General features: G+C 36.3%; 1 protein-coding gene across 6 annotated transcripts in view; it reads left to right on the top strand.

Moving 5' to 3' along the window:
* The window catches only part of LOC135744294 (receptor-type tyrosine-protein phosphatase S-like), a 102,359-nt gene that overhangs the window by 34,723 nt on the left and 48,687 nt on the right, over positions 1–18,949 (top strand). For all 6 annotated transcript variants that reach the window (XM_073814926.1, XM_065262321.2, XM_065262320.2 and 3 more), the window contains one exon: positions 4,951–5,139. In XM_073814926.1, the coding sequence (XP_073671027.1) occupies positions 4,951–5,139 (189 nt within the window). The remainder of the gene's footprint in view (positions 1–4,950; positions 5,140–18,949) is intronic.

The following is an 18,949-nucleotide window of genomic DNA, read 5'->3' as shown; positions in this document are numbered from 1 at the left end:
ACAAATGTGACTTGTGCTGGGATATTGAGTTGGAATGAGCTAATTTTCGAATATAAGTTATTTATATTTACATTTAAAAACTTCAATATGATATATGATTTGTTGGAATCTGAGAAAAAAATAACAGAGCTACACCTGTTTGAAGCTGACAGAGATAGCAAAGTCAATTATGAGAAAAATGTTGAAGCTTCAAAAACAAAATCATCCTTTAAAATCACTGTAAAACTAATAGGGGCTGTTTACACTTGGTATTAAGATGTGTTTTCATCGATCGGATCACAAGTGGACGAGAGAGACACATTACGTTTACACCTGGTATTTAAATCTGTGTCTTGTGTCCACTTTCGACCGCTTTTGTCCTGAATACTGTAAGGGGACGGTCCGTGAGACGGTGGGCGAGTCTCTCTGCTGTCATTCAAACGCAAGCGGGAGTAATTATGAGTTTATATGGACGCAAACTAATATTATGTCGGAGTCCGCTGCTTGTTTAGCAAACATACATGCTGCACAGCATTCTCTGAATTTTCAGCGCAATTGATGAAATAGGATCGCGCAACTTTCACGCTTTCAAAAAGAAACTACGGAGAACACTTGCAGTAGTTTTATCAATGAAAGGCTAAAAATAGCGCTGTTCACCGTATATTCACGCCAGAAGTAAAAAAAAGACGTAAAACTTGTGTTTAATACCTCAGATTAGATAAATGGGCGGAGAGAAGGCGGTCGCGTGTGGCTGTTTGAACACATTCAACCACATTTGCGTTCTGCAACTCCAAAGCGATCCGATCGAAAGGGGTTTCGACTACCTCTGGATGTGGTTGAAAGTGGTCGAAAGTGGACGCGTTCAAAACGTTTTGAACACCGTTTACACCTGGCATTAACGCCTTCCACTTGTGATCCGATCAACGAAAACGCATGTTAATGCCAAGTGTAAACAGCCTCATAGATTTAGAGGCACACAAAATCAAAAACAATATATATATATGTCCAACTTTTTTTCTTTTATTGTTTGATTGACATTGAAACAGACAGTTTTTTAAGATCTACTGTAATGTAATGATCTAATATAATCTTACACATTACAACAACCAAACATTCACTTAAGACATAACAGATAATATCTGCGTGAATTCTTGTCAAAACAGATATTTTTATGTGTAGATGTGTGTATATCGGGGTCGAGCACTTTCACATCTGTGTGCATGCTTCAGATCTGTCAATCAGCGTGAGGAAGATCGTTTTCGAGTCTTATCTCTCTTAATAACATTTTAACATCAATCAAGTCCTGCACTTTATTTTCAAATTCCTGCATGTATTAATACCAAAACCAAAATGTCAGACACGCATGAGGATGAAGACGCATCATTTGTATTAGATTTGTATTAGATTAAGCATTTAGGACGATACACCTCTCAGAAAACTTACAACTAAAGATCATTTGTGATTTATAATGACTATTTAGAGCATATAGAGCAAACCCAAACTAAATCAGATGTTGTAGAACGTCTGGCGAACGATGATAGATAGCGCAAAAATTGGAAAAACGGTTTATTTCCCACTATAAATTACATTATCTTAAAGGAGTGTCACTACTGTAGAATGTAAATAATGCACATAAATAACGTGAGCAGAGCTATCAACAATTATATCTAATCAACAGGCACGTGAAACCTTTTTTTTTTGAACGACCAAGTTAAGGCGGTAGAGTTTCCCAGCCTAGGCGGGCCTCCTGAACTGTAAAGTGCTGCGGGAAACCCTGACTTTCTTTTGCCTGTAGCTCAAAATTAGACCGAGCGCATTCCCACTCATTTTGCCAGCATGGGTCATATATTTTATGAAAGACACAATAAAAACTGATCATCCTGTTCAAAGTTTTAACATCCTCTTGGCTTTTAATATAATGTGTTGCTTTCTTGAGCCTCATCTGAAACATCTATCCACCTCTCAGAAGAGGATTTTCCTGAAGAACAGTGAACAGTTTAATGTCTCAGAACAAACAGAGACTTGCGAACAACCATCATAAAACATTAAAGCTGTCATTAATTATTAATGAAGAATACAATGTGTTTAAGAAATGTTAAACCTCTGTAAACTTGCAGAAGAAAAGGTGTCCCAATGTGTACAGTATTGAGCCAGTGTCTTACCTGCACTCATGTACACGACACACTGATTCACAACTATAGGGATCTTATTAAGACACACCCAAAGACTTTAGAGACTGAATAGACCAGAATGCATTTCTTCCAGCTTAGTGAAAGTCCACTTAAGATGGCCGACGTGTCAGAAGAAGTGTTGATTATAAATGTTATTTATTCAGTTTTGTATGGCATCATATCACAAAAACACACACACACACACACACACACACACACACACACACACACACACACACACACACACACACACACGGCAGCTTTAAACAGGTAATGATAACCTTCATGCCACTGTTTACTACAAACTCCTCATTACTGCAGCGCCTTTAATAAAAACTAACAGATAATCAGCAAGTTGAAAGTGTATGTAGCGAGTAATTGAGGGTTTGGTGATGATGTAGGTACATAATTACCGGGTGTGAAATCAGTGTGTTTGCAGCTCTCATTTACCTCAGACCATTGCGCTTAGAGAGAGAGAGAGAGAGAGATCAGTGCAGAGGAAGTGGGTGGGCGAGCGAGCTGCTGTGTCAATGTCGTTTCATCTGAACTCCATCCTTCATAAGTGGGCTGCTAATGTGAACAGATACAGAAATAGTTTTTAATCAACTGCCTGAGACTTTTCCCTTCACATTATATTGAATTCACAATTTCCTTGAATACATTCATCATGTTCACCAATAAATCTTTCACTTTTGAAAAATCCAAATGTATTAGTTTAATTGGTCGTTTAGGTATATGGGATATTTAGGTAGGTATGGATAATACCGGAAACCTTTATCGATTCTGCTGTCGGTACTCAGTAAATTTTTTTTACATTTAATATTACCTTGCACATTTTGTCATCAACCGCTCCTAATTTGCAATAAATTCAAGAAATTCATCTTTGATGCATGTTCGTTATTCCCCAACCAGCAGAGTGCAAACGCAGCAAGTGTCTATCACACAGCTTGTGTCTACACTGCCACTGTGCACACGCGCACGAATAACTGCACACACACAAGAAAGATGTTACTCTTATTTAGCAAGGACGGCGGAGTTTAGCAGCTTAGCTCGCTTTAGTTCATCTCTCGATGTCTTATCTACATCAGGTTTATACAGTATGCTAAGTTATATTTTCCAGTATAACTTTTAAGTTGAACAAAAATGCGTCATAAAGAGGTGATATATACCATATATACAGCAGGGAAAATAAGTATTTGACACATCAGCATTTTTTATCAGTAAGGAAATTTCCACCAGATGTAGCCGCCAAGCCAAATATTAAATTCATACAAATAAATCAGAACATTTAAGTATACAAGTTGAGTCATAATAAATAAAGTGAAATGACACAGGGAATAAGTAGTGAACACATGAAGAGAACAAGGTGCAAAATGTCATAGAAAGCCAGCTAATCTGTTTCTTCCAGCTCTCCTAGAGTTAAACATTTGATTTTTACCGTTTTGGGATCCATTTAGCTGATCTCTGGCTCTGGCTGTACCACTTTTTGCATAATCCATTGAATCTGATAAGCCCATTACCATCGCGCCTAAAAATATCCAAAGAGTTTCAATATTTTTTCTATTTAAAACTTGACTCTTCTATAGTTACATTGTGTACTAAGGCCGATGGGAAATTAAAAGTTGTGATTTTCTAGGCAGATATGGTTTGCAAAATGGACTGTGGTGGAAGGCGCTCTAAAGTCTGGCTGCATTTTGGCTGCAGTGCCAGCACAAGCTACACGTAAGACCCCCTTTTCTCTCGCTTCGAAAGGAAGGCAGGAAAAAACTTAGGAGTGTTACAGATTGCTCACCATATTTATAGTGAAAGGGCTGCATGCATTTTCTGTTGTTCAGTCGCCATCATTTTGGTAGGTGTTATGTTACAAGGGAAAATTATTAAAAAATCATTTTGAGCTAGCCTAGGCCTGTTTGTTTGTTTTGTAGCTCCTAAATAAGTTTTTATGTAGCCTACTTTATTGTGTTCAGCTGTAATAGCACAAAATAAATATGTTTGATCTATAAAGGTTTGACTGTTGTTGCTTTTCACCTGGAATTGAAACCAAGAATCGTTAGGAATCGGAATCCAATTTGGAATCAGAATCAAAAAATTTGAAATGATTCCCAACCCTAGTTTCAGGAGATCTGTAGTGCTCCAGATAGCCTCACATTATTGGCCAGAAGCTTACATACTTGAAATCTGTGACGTTCTCTGCATCCGAAACAGCGTACTTACTGATGAAGTACGTACACTGTAAAAAAATGCAGCATTAATTTTTAAAGTTAAAGTAACAAAGATATTTGTTGATTTGAAAAAAAAGTTGCATTTTTACAGTGTACTTATCAACCGTTAAAATAGTACGTTCTATATAGTATGAATATGAGTTTTGTAAATGAAATTCAGACATACTAGATCCTGCATGTTGATCCATCACTTGACACATGTTATCACAAGAACAAGTGAGCCGCTAACTTAGATGCTGTTAAACAAGCACAATGTAATCACAAGGAACAGCTGTTCCCTATATGTATTTGCATTTGAATAGAGCCGCATTATAGCTTTCAGACGTCTTTGAATATGATTATGCCTTTCCATCTTCTTCTTTGTTGGGTGACTCACGGCATATTAAAATCTCCATCTAATGCACAGTGCAAAATCTTGCTGGAAGTAGTAGATCATCTGTGTACTTTCCACCTACTGCTTCTTGGATACTATAAATTCGGACATGCTACTTGCCTCGCCCACTGCTTTTAACCTGCTATATAGTAGGGAAGTAGGCGGTTGTTAACCTCTAAAGTATTTTTCTTCTTCTGTTCTACAGAGGATCTGCTGCCATTTGGTTTCCCCAGCATTGACATGGGACCCCAGCTGAAGGTGGTGGAGAGAACTCGGACCGCGACCATGCTGTGTGCTGCTAGCGGTATTCCTGATCCTGAGATCTCCTGGTTCAAAGACTTCCTCCCTGTTGAACCTGCTCTCAGCCAAGGGCGAATCAAGCAACTGCGTTCAGGTACGTTACTGATCTGTGTTGGTAGGAGCTTGAGGACGTGATGTCACTGTCATTATGAGTACTTGAAGTTCAGCCTCTCATATGAATGAAATAAACTCACCGTTGAGGATGTGATTATACTCTTACTGCAGATTACTCTGGACAAAGGTCTCCTCTCTACTATGCTTGCTGCTCATTGATCTAGTGGTTGGATAGGTAGTCATTTATAAAATGGCCACTTATTTAGAGATTCAAACCCCAGTACAGAGCTCAGGGCGTTTAAATGAAACATATAGTTTTTTCACTAGAGACTCATTGTGTGTCTGTTTGCTTACTGTTCACATCTTCATTGTCTTTTTATACACTTGTTTATAGTGTACGATAATAGCATTTCATGCATTTGGTCTGAACACTAAAGCGTGGTTTATAGTTCTGCGTTGGACTTAAGCCGTAGGCTGTGCGTAGCTCTGTGTAGCCTGACGCGCACCTCTCCAAAAATGTAATAACATGTCTGTTCTATGCTGACCTAAAGCTCTGTGATTGGTCGATAGAAAAATCTGCATTGCATTTCCTCTTACACATTTCCGCCTACAAGAAAAAAATCTACTTTATAAACTCCTGTTTATATTGGCCAGTTAACCGTTAATTGAAGGTAAGAATTTATGACCAATTTGAGAAGACCAGCAGTGATGGAGGTAAATAGACAGCGATCTTTGTTGCAGTTTGACTTAAAGGTGCAGTGTGTAAATTTTAGCGGCCTCTAGTGGTGAGGTTGGGAATTGCAAACAACGGCTTAGTCCACTGCTCACCCCTCGTTTTTGAAACACATAGAGAAGCTACGGTAGCTGCCACTGGACAAAAATTTCATCGTCGGAGACAAAAATTGTCCGTTAAGGGCTTCTGTAGAAAAATGGCAGCACAAAATGGCAACTTCCATGTAAGGGGACCCTCAGTGTATGTAGATAAAAAGGTCCCGTTCTAAGGTAATAAACACATAACGGTTCATTATGAGAGGTCTTTATACACCCCTGATAATATAGTTTTGTATTTGATTTAGCATTTCTGTCAAGAGATCCTTCTAAAAATTACACACTGCACATTTAAATCACTCCTCAAATTGGCCCATTTTGTCCTCACGGTCGTAAGGGGAAATGACGCAATAAAGAAATGTGACGCAGATTTTTTTTTTACCTGATGAGAGGGGTTCTAGCAGACCAGTCACATTGCTTGCGGTCCACATAGAACGGACCAGTAGTTACATTTTTGGTGAGGTGCGCATCAGGTTACGCACAGCCTACGGTGTAGAACCTACGCAGGACTATAAATGACACTTTAGAAGTCATGAGGATGTCACATGCCACTTATATAAAGTATACACTAAGTTTTTACTGTATCACACTGTATTTTCACATCACTGTATGATCTCTTGACTGTGACACAATCAAGTCATCTACAGTATAAGTTACAGTCGGCCAGTCAGAGCAGTAATGACCGCTGACTCTGTACACACACGTATGTATTTGTGTATATATACTAGAATCAAATCGCTATGATTAATGTACAGTATGACAAATACAGGGATACATACAGGTACAAACATTTGACTCAATCTGTCTTTTTCTCATTGTACGTTTTGATGTGAATTCTAAGGAGTCTTTGGTGAGTATCAGATTTTTTTTAGAACGATCGAAGTCCCACTCCAGACCTGATGACGTACGATGCTGTTTAACTTGTGTCATTTCCCTCCCTCCTAATCCCTGCACATGAGCTCATGTCCTACACCTGTTCCCTAATAAGGGGTGATGCAGATCACCTGACCTGATCCATCACAGAGATCTGTGCTTGTTGACTCATAATGAAAACCTCTTTCTAAACAGCTGGTTTCTTTTAGTGGTTTCGTTAGTTTATAATTACAACTAGGGCTGTTAATCGCGATTAACTCGATTAATCGCATACAAAATAAGAGATTGTTTTTGCATAATATGTGTGTGCACTGTGTGTAACTATTTTGTTTAATAATTGCACACACAAATATATTATGCAAACATAAACTTTTACTTTGTATGCGATTAATCGCGATTAATCTTTTGACAGCCCTAATTAAAACCGATGACACTCACTCACATCTCCACACAATCACACGGATACATCCATGCCAATGAAAAGATGATTTTAAATATCGGTTATATCTTGATCCAAAAGCACGAGCCAAAACTTTTGTTCCCATGATGCTGTGTGGTTACTCTCTAATGCCTACATGCTTCTCTCTTCTTTTCGCCTGCGCTATAGAGATTTCAAACCTTACATAAGAGAGAGATTAATGCTTGATTCTGGCCTGATTATAAGACTATTACAGAGTAAACACACAGAGGTAATATGAGGTAAATATGACACAGGATACTGCGAGGTTACATGGGCTGTCGGGTTCTAACATGAAACCCTCATTCATTTTTGTAATATACTTGCAATATTATCGCTCTATCCCTATGAGACATTGATCTGTAACGACTGATGCAACTTTAATTTCGACTGCAAGTCATATTTAAAATCCTATGTCCTGGTAAAATAAATGACACTAATGATCTTTGCAAAATATAGAAGAAAAAATGTTATAGTACAGATTTTAATGTTTAATTTGAATATACAAAGTGACAGTGCAGTCATCATCAGATTAATACAGCAGGATGGAGTGGATACTCACAGCAGACATCCAAGCTAAAGAAAGCTCATTCCTCCTCCAGACCAGAAACATGACCTAAACTTTACATTGTGCTTTTGGGAAAAGTGTTGCTGAAACATGAAACATGTCTTTTCTCGCAGTAATACTTTATTAAAATAAAAGCACAGATTCAGTAAATGAAAACAAAACATCAAATCCTTTTCTGCCCTGACTACATTTATTTCTGTGTAGAGAGAGTTAAGTGCTTGTCTGAATTAAATGCAATAAGAGAAGGAGACAATCCAAGAAACAATGCAATAAAATATGTACGTGTATAACGGTAGGAAATTTACAAAATATCTACATGTATCATGATCTTTACTTAAAGGAACAGTATGTAGGATTGTGGCCAAAACTGGTACTGCAATCACACAACTGGTGGCCAATACACAACAACATAAACATCAGTTGAGGGCTGCAACTCCACTTTTTAAATGACAATATCCTGGCCAGACCACTGTTGTCAGTGATATAAGTATTTGAAATGAAAATATGTTCTTCTTTAAATATATAAACATACAATATATTAAATGAAAGAACAGACCCTCTGCTTTCAAACAAACAAACAGAACTTTCATCCTACCTTCATCACTTCTCTTTTATCACCTATCAAATATAGGTAGGTTTCTTCTAAAACACCAAATTTTAAGCAAAAAGCTCAATACTTCCGGGTTTTATAAGTAGCGGAAGATCGCCACCTGGTGGATAATAGTGGTATTGCGGATTGACGAGATAACTCGTCAGTGGCGGGGAAAGAGTTAAAACATCTTTAAATTTATATTTATTTATATAATTATACATACATTCAATTAAGTACAATGTTAAGGTAATGCTATATGAGTAGTTATAGTGGTACGGCATTCGTCAAACTTTTATGACCCCCTCCCCCACCCGGTGACAGTTGCTGTCTGACAGGTCGTTTTTATGACCCTTTGACAGGGGGGCGGGACCATCAATCAAAATCTGTACAAGTTGTCAACTTTAGACAGAAAGTATTTAATGGTTTTATTGCCGGTCATTTAGAGTGATTGTTTTTCCTGAGTGTGTTTTATGTCAAGCGTATGGTGTCATGTTTAATGACGGCTCGTGTTTGTGACATTTGCTGTTTATTGACATTTGGTGTCAGCTCTCAACCATCCTCCCTCCTTTGCTCGCCCCGTGCGCTTCTCAATACTGACTTTCACACCGCGGGTGTGTTGTTGAATCTAAAGTTTTGCAACAGCATAAGTTTATTTAAAGGCAATCACTAATCATATATATATATATATATATTAGATGTACCTGGCTATGCTTAAAGCCGATGTTTTCTATCGAGCTATAGTTTCTGATCAGACACAAAGTCTGAACTAAATAAAATTTTAAACGGTTCACGAAGTCCGGGAATCTTTTCATGACATGGTCTACAGTTTAACGCGTATTAAAGATCCAGCGGTGTCTGACAAAGCGTCGGGTGAATGTTCATATCTGTCATTTAAAATAAAGTTAATAAATGTAATTCTGTCCACTATGGCAAAATAGGAATTTATTTTAGATTTAGGGGAATTTTTAACCATGTCTCTGATTAAAACTTTTGATTGTAACATCACAAGTTATTTAATTAAATATTCCGTATACGGGTATAGTTTAAGCAATGACCTGAGCCATTACCTTCGGAGCCGTCAATACTACAATCTTTAGACGATAGTCTAAACTAAATAAATTTTTTAAATGGTTCAGGAATTCCGTGAATCTTTTCATAACCTGCACTATAGTTTCACGCGTATTAAAGATCCGGCGGTGTCTGACAAAGCGCCGGGTGAGCGTTCATATCTGCCATTTTAAAATAATGTTAATAAATGTAATTCTGTCCACTATGGCAAAATAGGATTTTATTTTAGATTTACGGGAAACTTTAACCAAGTCTCTGATTAAGACGTGTGTATACACAGATGGTGACAGAGAAACTTATATATGACGTTAATAAACTTTTAAATGTTTTTAAGAAGTATTCACCCCATTTTGGGGTTTTATTTTTAATTAAAGGCTTCTTAAAACATGTGTGATTATGTGTATATTATACAAAGAGTCTTATATTGTCTGCTCTGACAAAAATAAAGTATTATTTAGATTTAGGTCAATTGACTGCGGGTATCTTATAAATACAACTTGATAATACGTTTGTTTTGTCAAGAGACTTTTTTAAAGTCACGCAAGAATAAAATCTTTTAGTTGTAATGGTAAACATTAAATATACTATTATCTATTTAACTATAAGCTATATTTTTCTGATCAACCTCAAAGTTTTTGATGTTGAACTTATGACCGTGTGTGATAGATATTTCACAGCAGGGTCGGTTTGTAATCTAGGTAGAGTCTTTTAAAACTGTAGTGGTAAAATGTAATAGGGTAACTCTGTCAAAAAAAAAAAGTAAAAGGTTTATTTTAGATCATAATCTATTTTATGGCAAACATTACTGTATCTAAAAGTTTTTAACAACACAATTTATTTAATGAAATACGCAGTATGTGTATAGCAATGAATTGTACCAAAACCCCCGTAGGTCGACATTTCTTTAGACTAAATCCTATTTATTTTAAACTATATAAAAGTTTAATCTTTTCAGACATAGTATTCTGATCACAACATTAGATCGCGCTCCGGCGTTTACAAACATACGCGGATGAATGTTCATATCCACCGTTAAGAAACTTTTAAACGATTAAAAACACTTTCATATCATCTTCTGGGTTTTGTTTTAAATTAATGATATCTTAAAACCAACTGGGAATATGTGTTTATTACACAATAAAATGTAATTATGGCCGCTCCGGTATAATAGGGGTTTTATTTTAGATTTGGGACTTTCTTTAACCAAGTCTCTGATTAAAACATGTGAATGCGTGCACCAAAGTTGTCAGATAACGTAGACTGATGCGCACATATATCTGGTGTTAAGAGCCTTTTAAACGTTTTAAGACATTTCACACCCTATTTTGAGTTTAATTCATTAATGTCATCTAATATCGAAGTGTGTACATGTCTATTTACGATAAATGTAACACGGTACGTATTGTCAAAATAAAAGGTTTCTTGAACATGTTATTCCAGTGGGTGGTTCTTGTCTTGCGAGTGTTCGACATATTTAGTGATGTGGAAAAAGTTTGTTGTTTGGACGAACAGTTTCAGTCTCTCTCTCTCTCTCTCTCTCTCTCTCTCTCTCTCTCTCTCTCTCTCTCTCTCTCTCTCTCTCTATCACCAGTCCGCTATCAACCAGCAGACAACCCCCCCAGATGTCTGGACAGAGGGAGTGTTGGTAAAATAAAAGAAACTCAGCCCCCATTGACAAAAAGTAATAGGTTTATTTTAGATTTCAGGCTTCATTACTCAGATACAGATTAAAGCATGTTATTTCTTATTCGTAATTTAAAGAAACTTAGAAGTTTTAAGACATTTCATCACACATCCTATGATGACATAAACCCTTGTGTTAGCCCTTAGAGGACAACAAAACGGGTGCAAATATTATTTATCAACGTTTGATGTTGTTATAAACCAGGTTGTCACATACGTGACAACAATCATTGCTTTAAAGACAAAACATTTAACAAATTTGACATTTTGTTAAACATGGTTGTGTGCGTCCATAAACACAACAACAGCTAGGACATGGTTCTACATAATATTAAAATCACGGGGCTTACGTTAAATAGGTAAACCTTAATTTTTACTAAATAAAATAAAAATAAACTATTTTAACATATTATCTGATATTAGGTTAGGTTTAAGATGAATTAGTGTCTATAGCTTTACGAATTACATCGTAAAACCCCCAGCGGATATGGTGTGTGTGTGTGTGTGTGTGTAATGGATGTTATCACGTGGTGCGGACCAAACGACCAACGCTGCGGGGGTTGTGAAGCGAAGAATGAGTTCTGAACACAGAACCTTTACCAAAAACGTAACCCCGGATTAACACATCACAGAACAATTTGAACAACCGTGTCGGATTCGTACACACCAGAGGTCTGTTTTATGTTTTGCAGAAACTGTGGAAACTTTTGATGCGGCCAAGGTGTCCGAGTTCGCAAACAAACTATCAAACGCAACGCGGCGGAAACAGTGGACACGAGCCTTTTGTTGCTGAGAAGGCGATTGAACTCAGAAACAAACAAGCAAGCAACGTTGTCTACGAAACTACGGATTCTTGAAAAAGATGGCACAAAATCATTCGAACGACTACGCAATGGCCAGAAGGGGTATGTGTACGGGACCGACCTTTTTAAAGATATGCTTAAAAAGAACTACAAGCGCGAGATGTCCAATCTACTATGTACTGTGATATACAAAGAGGCCAATGTGTGCATGCCTCCAAACTATTGCGAAGCTAACGCCGAGTGTGTAACCAGACTCAAGGAAAAACAGATGTTGTGAAAAGTATAGATGACACGCTGAATAGCATGGTGCAGACGGTTGTACAGGCCCAAGAGGAACCCAGTGTGATTATTAGAAAGGCCCTAGAGATATTTTATGAATGTGACGAGGTCGAGTTTTACGTTGTCAATATCATAATAATGATAGCATTTGTAATTGATGTATGCATTGATATGCTTGTAAAGAAACGATAAATTAATGTGTGGGAAATCATAGAAAATGCCGTAGATTTCATGTTTTGAAAAGGGTCTTGGTTCATGCATGCACGTTCTATGGTATCTAGACAATATCATAACGTTTAATAATGATGATGCCTAAAAACCATTCGTGTGAGCCAGTGGCATATCTTACGCAAGTTTTTACAGTTGTTTTTTAGTTTTACCAAAAGTTTTAATCTGATTTTATTTTTTACTCAACATTATGATTGATAATCCATGTCCGTCAACAAATGTAAACTTTAACAAAAAACTACGTTCTAGTAGTTTCAATGTATGGTAACTGTTGTTTTTTCATCATTGATTTTGTATACTGCTTATGTTTTTTGTATGTTTTGATGTACCGATTTCATAAAAACAAAAAATATACAAGGATTTTTGGTCTTAATGTCTGTTGCTACCATAAGATACAAACATTAGAACATTTAGACATCTTGTTCAGACAACGTGTGACATTGCTCATTCTTCATATGTTTTTGCAAATCCACACAGAGAAATGTGAAAGATTAATAGAAATTACATGTGGCTACATCACATGTTTTTTCAGAGGCGTAAAAATAAAAGTCAACAGTGTTAGTATGGGGGTCTAAAACATCACATGCACGATATGATCCTAATTTTGATACCTGACGTCTGTCACATAGTCAAAGCTCATATACTTCATGTCTCTACGAATCCTGACAGAGTTTTAGTTTCATATACACAACACATCAAATGTAAACCACGGTAAACTAAATACATTTGACAGCAAAGATCTCTAATTTTCTGACAACCCCAAAAAAGATGATGGGGTCATCATCAAACATCACTCACTTTTTCGGTAGCGAAAGGTTTTTGTTTATTTTAGTTTAACTCGACACTGAAATTTTAGTTAAGCACACAGAAATGCACAGATTTTACGTTTTAAGTATACATGTGTACATCACATTGCGATTTCAGTCTCAACTAGATCGATGATCTATCAATATTAGCTACAAATGTTGTTAGTATGATTGCTCTGATTTCACAAAACATCCATATACATTCAAAACCTAGGGGTTCAACGCCTTAAAGTCATCAATTTTATTTCGTACACATCAACCACACCAAAATTTTTAGAATGTGCAAACTGTTTTACTTCGTTTTAAACATGTTTGTGCGGTTTCGGTCTAGATTTTATAGAAAACTTCAGAACATGACACCGTTTTAACATTTACAAAATGATGAAATATTTTACTTTTAAATGGCTCCCATGAGTATGTGTTGCTGTGACAAATACTTTTGATTGTTTGGAAATTATATGAATGCAGAGAAACAACGCAAAAGTTTTGAACTTTAACATAATTTTATATGGGTCCTGATTTTTAAAAACAGTAAGCTGTAATGTTTCTTACACACAAATCTAAACACATCACAAGTCTGAATGTTTATTAGTATGCAAAGGGTTGTTGGCGTATTTTAAACACAAGCTGTTTATCTTAATCTTTAAACAAATGTGTATGACAAAAGTTTTTCTGCCTGAACTGACACTAAGGCTCGATGCCGAAATGTTAAATCTAAGTATTTGCAAAACAACCTTCACCGTCATATAGATGTTTTCAATCTAATGGTACCTGTTTAAATGTGACCATACTATTTCAAACATTACCAAGTTGTAGATGGTTGTGACTCAAGTTACAAAGGTTTTAACAAACATTACTGTTTGTCACGGTGTGTTTCATCGCATTGCTGATGCATACAACAGACTCTCTAGTTTATGGTAAAAGGTTTACTAAATAAAAACCTAAGCATTCTGTATTATGTTGGTGCTGATGATTTTACAAGTTTACAGTTCAAACATTTTTTGCTATATTCGCTGTGAAAGATTTAGTAAATAAATCTAAAACATAAACAGTGTTGAAGAGTTACCGCAATCTTCTAGCAACAATTTTCAAGAGATTACCAACATGTATGATGTACTAGCTGTCAAGGGATCTGTGATATTATTTTCTGAAGTAATTAGCTATCTAATGGCTACTGCACAATAACTTAAGCGATAAAGAGTTTGACAAATGTTACATAAACTATAGAAACGAAACAAGATAAATTACAAAGTCACTGGCATGAGGTTTACACTTAAATAAATCACGCAGATGTTTAAAGTGAAGTTGTTACGCCCAGAGAGGGGTGTCCCTAACTCCAGGACTCCTATCTCCGCCTATCCATTACAGTCATTAAATCGGCGCCAGTATGATTCATTCAAACACAATCGCCTAACAAGTTTCAAGAAACTATGGACTCCTACTGCTACACCAACACATTCGCGCTACCCCACCCCAGAGCAATTATGAGAGAACCTACAGCTGGACCTGTGCACTCAATAAGTCCACCATAGTATCTGATGGCGGACCATCAACCTACAACAACAACACAACCCTTTGTACGGCTCAAGTAATGTCTGATGATGTTCCAATGGACCGGTGCCCCCCAGAAGGATCCGACAATGCCTGATGAATCAATACACATTGCGTGTATCGATTCCACAGACTGTTTGGTTTCAAGATCATGAAACAGGCTTCGTGATACATCTGTTACAGACTTGATGACAAAAAGCTAATGGTATTCTGTAGTATCTTTAGAGACTATTACTGTGTGTTTGTGTTGTTTACAATATCAAATAATGATCAAATTGCTGTTTGTGAAATTATTGAACCGATGGATGATCACATTCTTGTGAAAAACGTTGTGATATTTCTACACTACAATGATAACATATGATGTATTTCTTTTACTTGATGAGAAATAAAAAAAACATGTACCACTTTAAACATCTGCGTGATTTATTTAAGTGTAAACCTCATGCCAGTGACTTTGTAATTTATCTTGTTTCGTTTCTATAGTTTATGTAACATTTGTCAAACTCTTTATCGCTTAAGTTATTGTGCAGTAGCCATTAGATAGCTAATTACTTCAGAAAATAATATCACAGATCCCTTGACAGCTAGTACATCATACATGTTGGTAATCTCTTGAAAATTGTTGCTAGAAGATTGCGGTAACTCTTCAACACTGTTTATGTTTTAGATTTATTTACTAAATCTTTCACAGCGAATATAGCAAAAAATGTTTGAACTGTAAACTTGTAAAATCATCAGCACCAACATAATACAGAATGCTTAGGTTTTTATTTAGTAAACCTTTTACCATAAACTAGAGAGTCTGTTGTATGCATCAGCAATGCGATGAAACACACCGTGACAAACAGTAATGTTTGTTAAAACCTTTGTAACTTGAGTCACAACCATCTACAACTTGGTAATGTTTGAAATAGTATGGTCACATTTAAACAGGTACCATTAGATTGAAAACATCTATATGACGGTGAAGGTTGTTTTGCAAATACTTAGATTTAACATTTCGGCATCGAGCCTTAGTGTCAGTTCAGGCAGAAAAACTTTTGTCATACACATTTGTTTAAAGATTAAGATAAACAGCTTGTGTTTAAAATACGCCAACAACCCTTTGCATACTAATAAACATTCAGACTTGTGATGTGTTTAGATTTGTGTGTAAGAAACATTACAGCTTACTGTTTTTAAAAATCAGGACCCATATAAAATTATGTTAAAGTTCAAAACTTTTGCGTTGTTTCTCTGCATTCATATAATTTCCAAACAATCAAAAGTATTTGTCACAGCAACACATACTCATGGGAGCCATTTAAAAGTAAAATATTTCATCATTTTGTAAATGTTAAAACGGTGTCATGTTCTGAAGTTTTCTATAAAATCTAGACCGAAACCGCACAAACATGTTTAAAACGAAGTAAAACAGTTTGCACATTCTAAAAATTTTGGTGTGGTTGATGTGTACGAAATAAAATTGATGACTTTAAGGCGTTGAACCCCTAGGTTTTGAATGTATATGGATGTTTTGTGAAATCAGAGCAATCATACTAACAACATTTGTAGCTAATATTGATAGATCATCGATCTAGTTGAGACTGAAATCGCAATGTGATGTACACATGTATACTTAAAACGTAAAATCTGTGCATTTCTGTGTGCTTAACTAAAATTTCAGTGTCGAGTTAAACTAAAATAAACAAAAACCTTTCGCTACCGAAAAAGTGAGTGATGTTTGATGATGACCCCATCATCTTTTTTGGGGTTGTCAGAAAATTAGAGATCTTTGCTGTCAAATGTATTTAGTTTACCGTGGTTTACATTTGATGTGTTGTGTATATGAAACTAAAACTCTGTCAGGATTCGTAGAGACATGAAGTATATGAGCTTTGACTATGTGACAGACGTCAGGTATCAAAATTAGGATCATATCGTGCATGTGATGTTTTAGACCCCCATACTAACACTGTTGACTTTTATTTTTACGCCTCTGAAAAAACATGTGATGTAGCCACATGTAATTTCTATTAATCTTTCACATTTCTCTGTGTGGATTTGCAAAAACATATGAAGAATGAGCAATGTCACACGTTGTCTGAACAAGATGTCTAAATGTTCTAATGTTTGTATCTTATGGTAGCAACAGACATTAAGACCAAAAATCCTTGTATATTTTTTGTTTTTATGAAATCGGTACATCAAAACATACAAAAAACATAAGCAGTATACAAAATCAATGATGAAAAAACAACAGTTACCATACATTGAAACTACTAGAACGTAGTTTTTTGTTAAAGTTTACATTTGTTGACGGACATGGATTATCAATCATAATGTTGAGTAAAAAATAAAATCAGATTAAAACTTTTGGTAAAACTAAAAAACAACTGTAAAAACTTGCGTAAGATATGCCACTGGCTCACACGAATGGTTTTTAGGCATCATCATTATTAAACGTTATGATATTGTCTAGATACCATAGAACGTGCATGCATGAACCAAGACCCTTTTCAAAACATGAAATCTACGGCATTTTCTATGATTTCCCACACATTAATTTATCGTTTCTTTACAAGCATATCAATGCATACATCAATTACAAATGCTATCATTATTATGATATTGACAACGTAAAACTCGACCTCGTCACATTCATAAAATATCTCTAGGGCCTTTCTAATAATCACACTGGGTTCCTCTTGGGCCTGTACAACCGTCTGCACCATGCTATTCAGCGTGTCATCTATACTTTTCACAACATCTGTTTTTCCTTGAGTCTGGTTACACACTCGGCGTTAGCTTCGCAATAGTTTGGAGGCATGCACACATTGGCCTCTTTGTATATCACAGTACATAGTAGATTGGACATCTCGCGCTTGTAGTTCTTTTTAAGCATATCTTTAAAAAGGTCGGTCCCGTACACATACCCCTTCTGGCCATTGCGTAGTCGTTCGAATGATTTTGTGCCATCTTTTTCAAGAATCCGTAGTTTCGTAGACAACGTTGCTTGCTTGTTTGTTTCTGAGTTCAATCGCCTTCTCAGCAACAAAAGGCTCGTGTCCACTGTTTCCGCCGCGTTGCGTTTGATAGTTTGTTTGCGAACTCGGACACCTTGGCCGCATCAAAAGTTTCCACAGTTTCTGCAAAACATAAAACAGACCTCTGGTGTGTACGAATCCGACACGGTTGTTCAAATTGTTCTGTGATGTGTTAATCCGGGGTTACGTTTTTGGTAAAGGTTCTGTGTTCAGAACTCATTCTTCGCTTCACAACCCCCGCAGCGTTGGTCGTTTGGTCCGCACCACGTGATAACATCCATTACACACACACACACACACACACCATATCCGCTGGGGGTTTTACGATGTAATTCGTAAAGCTATAGACACTAATTCATCTTAAACCTAACCTAATATCAGATAATATGTTAAAATAGTTTATTTTTATTTTATTTAGTAAAAATTAAGGTTTACCTATTTAACGTAAGCCCCGTGATTTTAATATTATGTAGAACCATGTCCTAGCTGTTGTTGTGTTTATGGACGCACACAACCATGTTTAACAAAATGTCAAATTTGTTAAATGTTTTGTCTTTAAAGCAATGATTGTTGTCACGTATGTGACAACCTGGTTTATAACAACATCAAACGTTGATAAATAATATTTGCACCCGTTTTGTTGTCCTCTAAGGGCTAACACAAGGGTTTATGTCATCATAGGATGTGTGATGAAATGTCTTAAAACTTCTAAGTTTCTTTAAATTACGAATAAGAAATAACATGCTTTAATCTGTATCTGAGTAATGAAGCCTGAAATCTAAAATAAACCTATTACTTTTTGTCAATGGGGGCTGAGTTTCTTTTATTTTACCAACACTCCCTCTGTCCAGACATCTGGGGGGGTTGTCTGCTGGTTGATAGCGGACTGGTGATAGAGAGAGAGAGAGAGAGAGAGAGAGAGAGAGAGAGAGAGAGAGACTGAAACTGTTCGTCCAAACAACAAACTTTTTCCACATCACTAAATATGTCGAACACTCGCAAGACAAGAACCACCCACTGGAATAACATGTTCAAGAAACCTTTTATTTTGACAATACGTACCGTGTTACATTTATCGTAAATAG

The sequence above is a fragment of the Paramisgurnus dabryanus genome, chromosome 6, assembly GCF_030506205.2.
Source record: "Paramisgurnus dabryanus chromosome 6, PD_genome_1.1, whole genome shotgun sequence".
NCBI lineage: Eukaryota > Metazoa > Chordata > Actinopteri > Cypriniformes > Cobitidae > Paramisgurnus > Paramisgurnus dabryanus.
Note: the sequence above shows the minus strand (reverse complement) of the source record. Positions and strands in the feature narration are given on the sequence as shown.